General features: G+C 40.4%; 1 protein-coding gene across 3 annotated transcripts in view; it reads right to left on the bottom strand.

The window, feature by feature from the left end:
- The window catches only part of CHN2 (chimerin 2), a 187,639-nt gene that overhangs the window by 22,618 nt on the left and 152,633 nt on the right, over positions 1-12,388 (bottom strand). For 2 of the 3 annotated variants that reach the window (XM_042471514.1, XM_042471515.1), the window contains exon 7: positions 8,614-8,691. The exons of the other annotated variant lie outside the window; for it this stretch is intronic. In XM_042471514.1, coding sequence (XP_042327448.1) covers positions 8,614-8,691 — 78 coding nt within the window. The remainder of the gene's footprint in view (positions 1-8,613; positions 8,692-12,388) is intronic. 3 annotated transcript variants of the gene reach the window in all.

The following is a 12,388-nucleotide window of genomic DNA, read 5'->3' as shown; positions in this document are numbered from 1 at the left end:
TGCAAATAATGCTTGGTTAAATTTATTGGATAAGGGCTGATGTCTGAGAAAGGAAAAACAATAGTTCTATCAGCAAATCCAGAAGAAAATTCTCCTTCCTTTCTTAGTTCTTTATTTTATATATTTTGGGGGAGTGGGGAGCAACTCAGCCATGGAAACCCACTGGGTGACACTGGGCAAGTCACACTCTCTCTGCATCAGAGTAAGGGAATGGCAAATCCTCTCTGAACAAATCTTCCCAAGGAAACCCCATGATCACCATAAGTTGGAAGTGAAGGCAAACAACAAGAGGCAATTTCATTACTGGCATTTGGCAGCTGAAGGACCAAAGAAACTGATTTTGCTAGTGTCCTCCTGGTGGAGAGAGAGACCCAGCTGCAGGATTATACTTGTGTTGCTTGAGGCTCCTGCACCCGTCAATAGGAGTACAGAGGAAGCTACAGAGAATCTAGCCTCTATATCTCTGCAACAAACCCTGAAAAGGGTCCAAAATGTGGGAAATGATATTTTTTCTGCCATTGGAATCAATATACAGTGGTTCCTCCACATTTGCTGAGTTTAGGGGCAGTGGACCCCTGTGAAAGTGGAAAAACTGTAAATAAAAAAAAATACTCTTTTTTTAAACCCGAGAAAACACCTCTCTAGGAATTTCTAGGTCCCTCAGCACAAGCCCATGATCAACATCTGCCAGAAGCTGACCACAGAATTGTACCAGAGGACTTACAATTGCCTAGAGAAATGTTCTGTCTAAGAATCTCTACGAAAATTTTCATACCAGTGCTTAAAGCACAGTAAAAGCTGGTAAAACGTCGGTAAAACATCAGGGAAGCACATGTGTCTGAAAGCCTGATGCACTTCTGAAACATCAAGGAATTGTCCCCTCGCCTCTAGCGTCCTTGAATCGTTCACGGAGCAGCAATTTCCTATGAACGCAAAGTTTCACTTCATAGGAAACTGCTGCTTCACGAACGATTTAAGGATACTAGACCTGAGGGGATGATTCCCTGACGTTTCAGAAGCATGTCAGCCTTTCACACACATGTGCTTCCCTGAGGTTTTACTGGCATTTTACCAGCTTTTGCCCCACGGTAAGCGAGGGTATGAAAATTTTTGTAGAGATTTCACACACATATACACAGCCTTCCCTGATGTTTTATTGGCGTTTTACCAGTGCTTATCCCACAGTAAGCACTGGTGAGAACATCTTCTAGGTCTTCAAGTATGTCTTCTGGAAGAAGTTGACCATAGAGTCAGTCTGGATGACCTAGATATTCCTAGAGAGAATAGATTATTCAAATCATGAATAATCAAATCCGGGAAAGTCAAAGCCCCAAATGTGGAGGACTGACTGTATTCTTATTCATGCCCCCTTTGCACTGGTTGCAGTGAGCCAAGAGGCTATGATTATAAAATAAATAATACACTCCTTACATTTTAGAATAGCATAACATATAATTCAACAAATCCATGCCAATAAAAGAAATCAGAATACTCAGGAACAATAAAAATTAAAACAGATTTTTGTTTGGATATTCATATAAAGAATTCAGTAACATTTGTTTGTTATCTATAATTTAGTTAGCTATCCATTCTGTAATCAGTATAGTATTATTGAAGGGAACGTGAGTGGTCTTTTATATCTGCAATTAGCCAAGTTTATTACAATTAGATCTGGGTATGTCCTTCTCTATAAAACCATCACTAAATTCAGGAGCTGTGACGACCTTTTAATTGAAGCAAGAAATTATCTGTTCTTAATATTTCTCATAAAAGAAGGCAACCTCCACAATCTGCTGCCTTCTAGTTTATGAATTGCTTTCTTGACCATAATATCCAACAAGACTATCATAAGATCAAACAGCAATATATCCCTAGGAAGTTTCTTAATATGTGCAAACATCCTCACTCACTATCTTTCTATGAGGACACCCTCATTTTATCACTTCTTTTCCAGCACATCTTCATGAATTGTAAGTTCATAGTTTTGATGGGTACTAGATACCATCTGAATTTGGACAGAAGTGCCATAATAGTTAAGGATTTTAGAAGTTTAGAAACACATTCTTTCCCATGCTTCTTGTTTGAGAATCTAGATCAACATGTAGTGCTCTTTTTGATTTTTCAATATGAACCCCTCTCTCCAAATTTTATTTGGAAGGGAAACAACATGGTTATAGTCCGCAAGTTTATTTCCTAGCAGTTCGTCAGAACTGATGAACTGGAAAGACACTTATTTTGATTTTTGACATGAAATCAGCAATACCGAATACAAATTAGCCATGTAAATAGCATCTTTCTCTCTGGGTACTACAATGTGCAGTTCAGACATCTCCATAGTGTTTACAGCTTCTGAAGTGGTAGAGTGCAGACACAGATTTGTTCCTCATCTGCTGTTTGAGAATAGAATGTGTACTGCCACAATGTCATACCATATGGTAAGAAATAACTGTGCTAACATATTTTAAAATAATAACCATAATGAACAGACTGAATAATCATCAAAACACCATAAGCGGTCTCCATCCATCTGATAGAAGATTTTCTCAAATCTTCCTTTAATTCTAGGAGAATGTTCAAATATTTCAAATTTCTTTCACCCAGATGTATGGATGTTAGTATATCATCATTATTATTATTTAAGCCAGGTTAAGACATATATAATTAAAACACACACAGAGACACTCCAGCATAACAATGAGCTATACCCAGTGTATTATGTAAGATGAGCTTTATAACATCATTCATCAAATGCCTGTTGGAACAGAAATGTCTTTTCTTATCTGTGAAAAGAAAGTAGGCGGGTGTCTGTCTAACTTCTCTGGGAAAGAAATTCCAGGGCCTGGGGTAGCCACTGAAAAGGCCTTCTCCTATGTTACCACCAGATGTGCCTGTAAAAGTGGTGAGAAAGAAAGGCACTTTGAATTGGGTCCAGAAACTGATTGGTAGCCAGTGCAGCTGTTGCACCAAGGGAGTTGTAAAACAAAGTAGTCCTTATAACCAGCATCTATGAGTAATCTGGCTGCAGCTCTTTGGACCAACTAAATTTCTGAACACTCTTCAAGGGCAGCCTCACATTACAGTAGTCCAACAGGGATGTAACTAAGGCATGTATCACTATGGCCAGATCTGATGTCTCAGGAAACAGATTCATCTGGAGCACAAGCAAATGCACTCCTAGCCACCACTCAGAGTTGAATCCAGGAGCACATTCAAGCTGCGAACCTGCATCTTCAGGGGCAGTGTAACTCCATCCAGCACAGGCTGAATCCCTATTCTCTAACCAGGAGCACCCCTGTCTTGTCTGGATTAAGTTTCAATTTTTTTGCCCTCATCCAGTCCATTACTGATGACAGGCACCAGTTTAGGACCAAAACGAATGAATTAGTAGCTTAGATTCAGCTATTAATTCATCCAGAACAACATTAATATGAATTTATTATCTTTTGAGCACCGTCAATTCAAAGTGCTGCAGGCAAGTATTTTGTACTGTATAAATTAATATTTTGAATACATTTATTTAAAATTTTAAAACAAAGGAAAGAGAAGAGCTAGGCTAGCTTTTGCTGAACTTATTAAACCTATTTCCTATTTTTATCTACTGCCAAGAAGAGATTATTTGATATTCAGTTATTCCAAAAAAAGTGACCTTTTGAGCCAATTGGGATAAAGTTGCAAGCAAATGGCTTTTATTGTGTGTTCCTTGACAGTAGCACATGTCAAACATTCTGATGAACTCTATGTCATGAACTGTCCTCACCATATGCATTAATTTCTATTGCACAGCTATCTTTAAAATGTTCCATAACAAGTGGTTGAAATGCTTTTTATGAAGTGACTATTATTTTCATCAGATTCCACGGAGTACTGGGACCAACACAGGTGAGCTAGTATTAAATACTTATTGATCATCAACTCCAAGTTTTATTTTTGTTAACTGACAAATTTATTAGCTGATATGTTTCACATTCATGAACTGATGCCATACCTGCCCCAGCCTAAACAACTATGTGCAGAGCAGCCAGTGGTGAATGCATGGAACATTTTAAAAAAACAGTCCTGCCAATAAATTTATTCAGCAGCAAAGAGGAATCAGGAAGGCTAAATCCAGCCCCATTTGCAAAGAGATGGTAAGTAGATCTGTGGCATTTTTAATGGGTCCATGCATGCAGCCCTGTAGAGTTGCAGTAAATCTATGGGACCAATTTGGATTTGCAAGTTGTCACTCAGCTGGGTGATGAGAAGCCTTCTTTGTGGGCTGGGTATTCATTGCTGGAACAGTCACTGCTGAATTTCAGAAAGCACCTACATTTACTTTTAGCCTTTACTATTTTATTGTGAGGCTGTAAAGACAGATTTTGACTAAAGGGAATGGTCATGAGTTGGGATAGGTATTTAACTCCCATTAAAACACCAGGAATATCTTTTGCCTAGAGGCAGCTAGTGGCCGTCATATCTGTGGGATGATGATTCAGCTCTGGATTTTAGTCCAAACTGTAAATGAGGTGTTAAAGATGCTGAACCTAGGATCTATGAAAATTCCTTTAATGTTTTGAGTAAACCCAGAGTAGATGCACTGCTCCACTGACATGGGAGGCACCACCCAACATTACATTCACCATTTTTTTCCTAGTAAGCAAGCTGTGTCCCTAAGGAGAGAAACCTAGAACTGACCTCAGTCACTAGTAACCCTGTCACTTCCATCTTGGACTCTAAGTGGGGTGGCCCATTAAAACAGCTATACAGTGGATCCTTGTTATACACTGGGGTTTGATTCCAAGATCCCCCGTGTATAACAAAATCCGTGTATGCTCAAGTCCCATTAAGTATAATGACATAGCAAAATGGTGTCCCTAATAAAAAATGGAACATCAAGGTAAATTTATACTTTTTTGGAACATTTTCAAACCGTGTATGCTTGAATCCGTGTATAAAAAAATCCGTGTATAAGAAGGGCCGACTGTACTGTAATACTCCAATCCTTTGCCAAGGGCAATCATTTCAATTAATTTCCAAGTCTTGACATTGACCTTTAAAGCCAGTTATCTCTTTTCATATGAATACCCATGAACTTCATTCTATTATAGAGGTGTTTGTTTATTTCTTCTTATTGTCTGAAGTGAGATTGGGCAGGGAGAACAAGCAATAGGGCCTTTTTAGTTGTGGCATGCAAGTTGTTAAACAGCCTTGGTAGAAAGAAAAGACTGGCTGACCAATGACAGATTTATTTTAGCATGTCTTTTATTATACAATGTTTAGTGTTTTTTTTTTAAAAATAGTTGTTACTCTTTTAAATGTATTGTTCTGTTGTATTTGTGATTTGGTTGTGTTGATTACTTGTGAGCAGTCTTTAGTACACTCGTTGCAAAAAAGAGGTCATAAATATTATACACTGAGGAAAAATCTTCAATTTATTTCATTTTTGCAAAACAATATGCACACTCTTAATATAAGGATGTTAGATCAGATTGTGTTTCTGCATGATGAATAGGTATTTATTTCAATGTACTGTACAGTTTTCTTGATCTTTTCAGATAGTCAAAGTACTTAAAATTCACATGAGGCATTTTAAAAAAAAAATCCAGTTTCTAAGTCATGCATTTAAAGTTTGAAAAATGAATCATATGATTTACCAGCTAAATTATAGCTCTTTTAAAACAGGAAGCAAGCAGAACAGTTAGAGTGAACAAATAAAAGGTTCTGGGCAGACATCCAATTTTAAATCAAAGACCAAAGAAGGGGAATTTTGAAGAGGAAAGAAAGAATGTATAGGTCAGTGTGGAAAATATGCCCTAAGTCATGAGAAAATATTTTTCTGGCTAAAGTGAAACCATTTTTCATAGAAAATGATGACTAAGGGAAAATCTGAAAATGGTTAAGGATGCTTTCAACAAGAGAGAAGTGGGAGTCCCTTTCACCCTTTGAAAAAGCACTGGCTTTTATGACAAAAGCTCAAAACAGATTCTTAGGCAACATTTTTACATATAGTTCTAGATGTTTTTATACAGTCCAAGAAAAAAAAAAAAACTCATTTTAGTAGGTGTTCAGTATGTTCTGGTCAAACCATTGGAAAGGAATAAAATGGGGAGACATTTGCTGAATAATTATAAATAATTCACCTTGGATTAGGAGATGACAGACTAATACATTTATCTCAAAATACTATTTTCTCACAGTGGTAGAATTCAATGATATAGCTGTGTTTGTCTGTAGAATCAGTATGTAGCACCTTCAAGACTAACTGAAAGAAAGACGACTAAGAGGGAATACAGACTGGCACTTTGTGCCGGCCTGTGGACAGAGTCATAGCATAGCGTCTGCATGCTGGACGCTGTGACCCTATCCCCATCACACCATGAAGGGCACGCGGCATCATGGCGCAACTCTTGAGCAGCGCCCAAATGGCGCAGCACAGAAGGGACATCACCATGCCGCCCATTGCGACTATGACACCCCTTCCAGGAAGCAAAAAAAGAAGCCCCTTTTCGGGGCTTGCTTTTCCTTCCTGCAGAGGCCGCAGCAGGCAGTTGCCACCGCTTCCATCTGGGGCAAAAAGGGGCAGCATCCCACCGCCCATACGTACAGCCCCTAACTGAAAGAAAGAAGTTGGCAGCATGAGCTTTCGTAGATTTCAGTTTACTATCATCTGAGGAAGTAGATTGAAGTCTACGAAAGCTCATGCTGCCAACTTCTTTCTTTCAGTTAGTCTCAAAGGTGCTACAAGATCTCTCTACATACTATTTTCTCACAGTTTATGACTTTTGTGGACAAGAGTACTCTGTGATAACCATTATCTATCCCAGTTGGAGGCAGGCTGTGGTTTCAACCCTCCCTGCAATTTACAAAATATCCTTGGTTCTTTTTAGTGAATTACCCCTGCAGCCTTGATAGAGGTTGGGTTGTTTTTAGATAGTTGTGAACATAGCCATAACTTCCTGGCAAAGCAAGCAGTAAACCAGAACATGCGCCTTTATGATTACAGAGAGTTATCATCTGTCTGTTTCTGATACACACTGAATAGGAGTTTGAACATTTCTAACAAGTTGTGATCTCTGCAGAATGGCTCAATCCAGAGTAAATGCAGCACTTCCCCCAAAAAGACAAACAACAAGATGTCTGGAAGGCAAGCTTCTAAGAATGAATCACCCCTATATGCAAACACATAATCTCAGCAACTGCCAAGAAGAAGGGGAGATAGGCTTCCTGCAGTTATAAACTGACATCATGGAAGCCTCCTCATATTTGTAATAGCTTTTGAGATTAAACAAGCAACAGCAAAAGGTTTCTCCATCAGCCAGTTCAGCAGTACTCTCAATAATACTTTCTTAGCACATGGAGCCCAACAAAGCATACTAGACAATGAATGGCACTACACCTCTCTGTGTGGATATCACAGCTCCACATCCTTTTCCCTTCAATTGAGTGATTAGCATGGGGGCTACCTTCACAGGCAAAACTAAAGATGGGACAGAGACATTTTTTAAAATCAAATTTAGAATGTACTCGATTTTACAATGCCTTATGTTACACAGCAGCCATAAATCAAAGGATCTTGCTTACAAGCATAAGGCTGTTGTCCTGTGTCCATCTACTATGCTTCCTCAGAAACAAGTTTCATTGCTGTAAGTGCGACTTAGTTTCAAAACAATGCAGAAATAATCCAGTGCTAGGGAATTCTGGGAATTGTTGTTTATTTATGACACTATAGCTCTCTGACAAAGAAGGGTAAATGTCTCACCAAACTACACTTCCCAGAATTCCCTAGCATTGAGTCAGGGCAGTTAAAGCGGCCTCAAACTGGATTATTTCTGCAGTGTGTTTTGGACCTTAGTTACATCTAGGTATTGTATATACTCAACTATAAATCGACCTCATGTATAAGTCGAGGGTAGGTTCTGGGGTCAAAATTATGGATTTTGATATGACCCGTGGATAAGTTGAGAATAAAACTTAGGTGCATGTAACAAAGGATCTAAGGGATGAAGCAAAGAAAACAATGCCAAAGAATTTACAAAATTCCAGCAGGCATAACTGTTTCTGCTCACACTAAAGGCTGGATGGATAAGAGAATAGAAGAGGCTCAGTGCTTTCAGGACAGATTACACTCTTGTCTTTCATCAGGGGATGGTTCCTTTTTAAATAAGAGTTAAAGTACAATACTCATATTGACCCATGGATAAGTCGACTCAGGTTTTTGGGGTCAATTTTTCACTGAAATTTCTAGACTTATACATGAGTATATACAGTATGCTTAAGGTTACTAAACACCATTGCTTTCAATGGTTACCCCAATAGGTAACCCATATTACAGTTACTAAACACCATTACATCAGGAGCATAAATGTAGTCCATATCTCTGTGAGATCCATGGATTCTGAGTAACTAAATTCCTCTCCCCTTTCTGACCCTTCTATTTTTCTTTGGAGTCTTTTCTTTGTACCACAAAGTTTCAAACAAATGTTATTAGTACAGTATGGAGAAAATCAGTATCACTTGATATGGGGGTTGGGCTGGGGAGGCAAGAGAGAGAACAACTAACAAAAGGAACAAAACATGAGTTTCAAAAAAAGCTCAAACACAACAGCTTTTGAAACAGGAGTCAATAGATGTCCTTACCTTAAAATTGTGTGCTTTTTCATAGTTGAAATGGTTGTCATTTTGTGTTAACGCTGCTCTCCTGACCAAAGATGTGATCTGCGAATAGGCAAAGAGTTTCAGAGGTTGCCACAAGAGTGCCCCTTTGACACCCATCTTAACCCCCAATGCCACTGCCAGCAGCTCCTGGCGCTTCCTTCCTCGCTTAGATTTGTGAACCACTGTGCAGGCTTTCTCATTTTCCAGCCACAGCTCCTCAGCAAACATTGTGCTGGGTTCCCAGATCTTTTCCCTGTCTTCTGCAGAGGTTGGGAGGCTGGCGGCTGTCAGGTTTGTCCAACTGCTTCTAATGTTAGACAGCAGATTTGAAGCAGCTGCAGCAGCCCATTCTGCTGAGATCTCTGGCATGTGACTTGAATGGGCTGGCTTGTGTGATGGAAGGAGCTTCTGCATCTGAATAAGTAACAGTCTGCTTTGTGATACTTCTTTAAAACAGACGTGTGTCTCAGACAATAGCTTAGATTCATGTACGGAGCAACTCCCCCTTCTCTCTTCCCTCCCCCCAGCAGTGCTATCCTCCCAGAGAGTGAAAAAAAGAAATACTGGCTGTAGGACAGCTTTACAGCTTCACGCCACAACACATTTCAAAAGATAGATCACTTCTACTAGGGAGCATGGTTTTTTTTCCCTTTCCTTTTTAAAATAAATGACTCTAATGCTGCATCCAATTGCACTTAGAGCTGGAGACTTGGTAAGCTATTCCAGTACAAACACCAACAGATTAAGCCTTTAAATCCCAATGATTGTTTAATCTTGCAGGGCTAAAAATCTCTTCCTTTTCATATCCCATGGAAGTGAAAATCTGGTAGCACTTGAAAGGATTACTAGCAGTTCTTTGCATTGCATTGAATTAAGATTTTTTGGGGGGAGGGGGGATAGGCTCTGATTTTGAATAAACTAAGTAATTAGATCATTTCAGTATTTCTACTGATTATTTCAGCAGTAGATGCAAACTATAGACTCAGTGTACAAATTGACTGATACAGAAACACACACAGATATACAGTGTAATCCACTGAGAAGTATGTAGAAGCTCAGTAAAGCATGAGAATTCATACTGACAGATAAAAGTTATACTGAAGAACAATGGCCTCTCCTACTTGTCTCATGCTTGCCTTTCCAGTCCAGTTGTTACAGTCCTTATGTAGGCATCTCTGATATAGTTCTGTACAAGCTAAACTAGTAAAAAAGTTTTCAACATAGAAATGTTTCTGTTCAGTGTTTCAACCAGTCAACCAGGGCATTTCTTAGATCATTGCGTTAACATTTTAACCGAAGCTTGTAAAAGTGACCCCTTTCAGTTACACATTCTAGAATCCTGCAACCAGTTTGGCTGGCACAGTTGTAATTTTTAAAAAGTAATTTCCCCATGCTCTGCTTTTAGCCTCACCATGGTTTTTGTCCTTTCTGGAAAAAGACAGCTCATTGTCTCAATGGCTGGGAAGTGCCGTCATGGGGCTGGTTCTAGGGTTCGGCAGCACATAGCAACTGCACGCTCCTGAACCCTAGCATGTCACAGCAGCGCATGACTGTACGGCCCCACGCACATGGGGTGTGCGTCCATGAAGTGTCTTGTGCAACACATCCAAACGGTCATAGTGTCATGGCAGCATCGTAGGAAGGAGCTGCATTTTGCATCTCCTTCTTAGAGCGGATTGTTCTTGTGGCAACTGCACGGCCATGGGAATGATCTGGAGGAAAAAGGGGCCACCCCTTTCTACTCATGATTGTCGGGGTGTCAGTGGACATAACACCGCAAGGGCACTCCTTTTCCGAGCCAAGGAGAAGCGACATTTTGGCGCTTCTCTTTGTTCCGGAAAAATGCCAGATAGCGGCAACATGGCTGGGCATGCGGTTACTGTGGCCCCAATCCAGCGCTTCCAGTGGTGGCAAAGAGCTGCCCCTTTCAGGCTTGTCAGTCCAGTCCCAATGATTTGTTTCAGATACACCACACTAGAACTTTTTCCCCATATGCTTAATACATACATTAAAAAAATCTGTAAACTTTGAGATTCCTCAGGCCTGTTGGATTCTGACCCCTATGTGTGGATGGTGCTATTTAGAACTAGTGTGGATGGTGTATACATTGGATAGTCTGGGTCTATCCAATGGAGTGGGCTATACCTTATACAAATATTTGTTGCCATAGGTTGACTCGACAGTATATGGTTTGATGGAGATTCAATAGGGCTGGCTCACAAGGGGAAACCTCTTAATATGAACATCACCAACTTACATTTTGCCAAGTTTGATAGTCTAGAGACAAGTCAAGATGTCAAGAAAAAGGAAGAAAGTGAAACTAGAATACAGAGCTGGTAAGATTACCAAAACAAGTTGGTCATTTTCAGTGCCCAGTCTCCAACTGTAATCTGTATACAATCCCATGCCACATGATCACTGCTAAACTATAGCAGCAATTGTGGTGATGGTGCAACACACTACAGATGAGCAACTCCCATCTGTCAAGCTACCATACTGGCACCATCTATAAGATGCCTGTATACACTTTCAGATCGTTGATGCTTCACACCAAGGAGAGTCCAGATGTTGCTGGAGTGGTTCTAGTGATCACAGCCAATGGTGATTGGGAAAAGCAGTTGCACTGCCACAACGGCCCTGTGCAAACCAGCCTTAAAGGCCAGCTTGGGGGCGGAGGCGGTGCATAGAGTCCACAAGACACACACCCTGACTCTGCCCCCAGGGTGGCATGATGCAGCGCTGAAGGAGTGCTGTAAAGCCGTGGCGCCGTGGCTATTGTGCCCTTTGCAGGGCGCAAAAAGAAGCCACTGCAAAGGCCAGATTGGGACTGTAGCATGCTGTTGCCGTTACCCTGCCAACATCTGGAGGCCACAAGCTGTTCACTTATTTTACGCTTTATGCAGTCACTACAGTGGAGAATTAACTTTGAGAAGGCTTCCTAAATGTATGACAATACCACTGACAACAAGAGTATATCATTGAGGCACATTTCAGCTGTTATCCATATCAGTTCTTACAGAATATATATCCTCTGCTACCAAAGGTTGTAGCATGCATACTTCATAGTTACAGAATAGATCATAGTTTGTCAGCATTGTATTGAATTACCCATCTTGTGGCCATTTTGAGCCATCTCATAGTTACCAGGAATTCCATGCAAGAGAGGGAGCAGACTAGTGTAGAAAGCTCCAAGATCTTTTACATCTTTGGCCAGTTGACTTGGGTTCCTTGCTAAACAGAGAGGAAAGAAAATGTGTTTCTCTCCAAAGAGCATGGGATCCACACAAGTAATAGAAAAGACATTTATTTACTTAGGGCCCAAACAGACTGAAGAAATAATTGGCCTTGAGACTGCTTTTATTTAACTGCCTCTGGCTCAGTGCTAGGGCATCCTGGGAACTGTTGTTTTGTGAGGTGTTGAGCCTTATCTGTCAGAGAAGAGCTCTGGGGCAACAACAAATGATACGTCCCAAAATGCCCTAGCACTGAACCAGGGGAGGAAAGTAGTCTCAAGGTGGATTATTTCTGCAGTCTGTTTGGGCCTTAATTTCCATCCAATGCAAAGTTTAGATATAGGTGTGGTTTGAATGTTGGAGTATGACTCTGGAGACCAAGGGTCAACTCCTAGCTCGGCCATGGGTGATTTTGTGCAAGTCACACTCTCTCAGCCTCAGGGGATGGCAATGGCAAACCTCCTCTGAAAAAATCTGGCCAAGAAAACCCTATGATAGGTTTGCCTTAAGGTTGACATAAGTTG

The sequence above is a fragment of the Sceloporus undulatus genome, chromosome 6 (genome assembly GCF_019175285.1).
Source record: "Sceloporus undulatus isolate JIND9_A2432 ecotype Alabama chromosome 6, SceUnd_v1.1, whole genome shotgun sequence".
Taxonomy (NCBI): Eukaryota; Metazoa; Chordata; class Lepidosauria; order Squamata; family Phrynosomatidae; genus Sceloporus; species Sceloporus undulatus.
The sequence above is the reverse complement of the archived record's forward strand: the minus strand, read 5'-3'. Positions and strand labels throughout refer to the sequence as shown.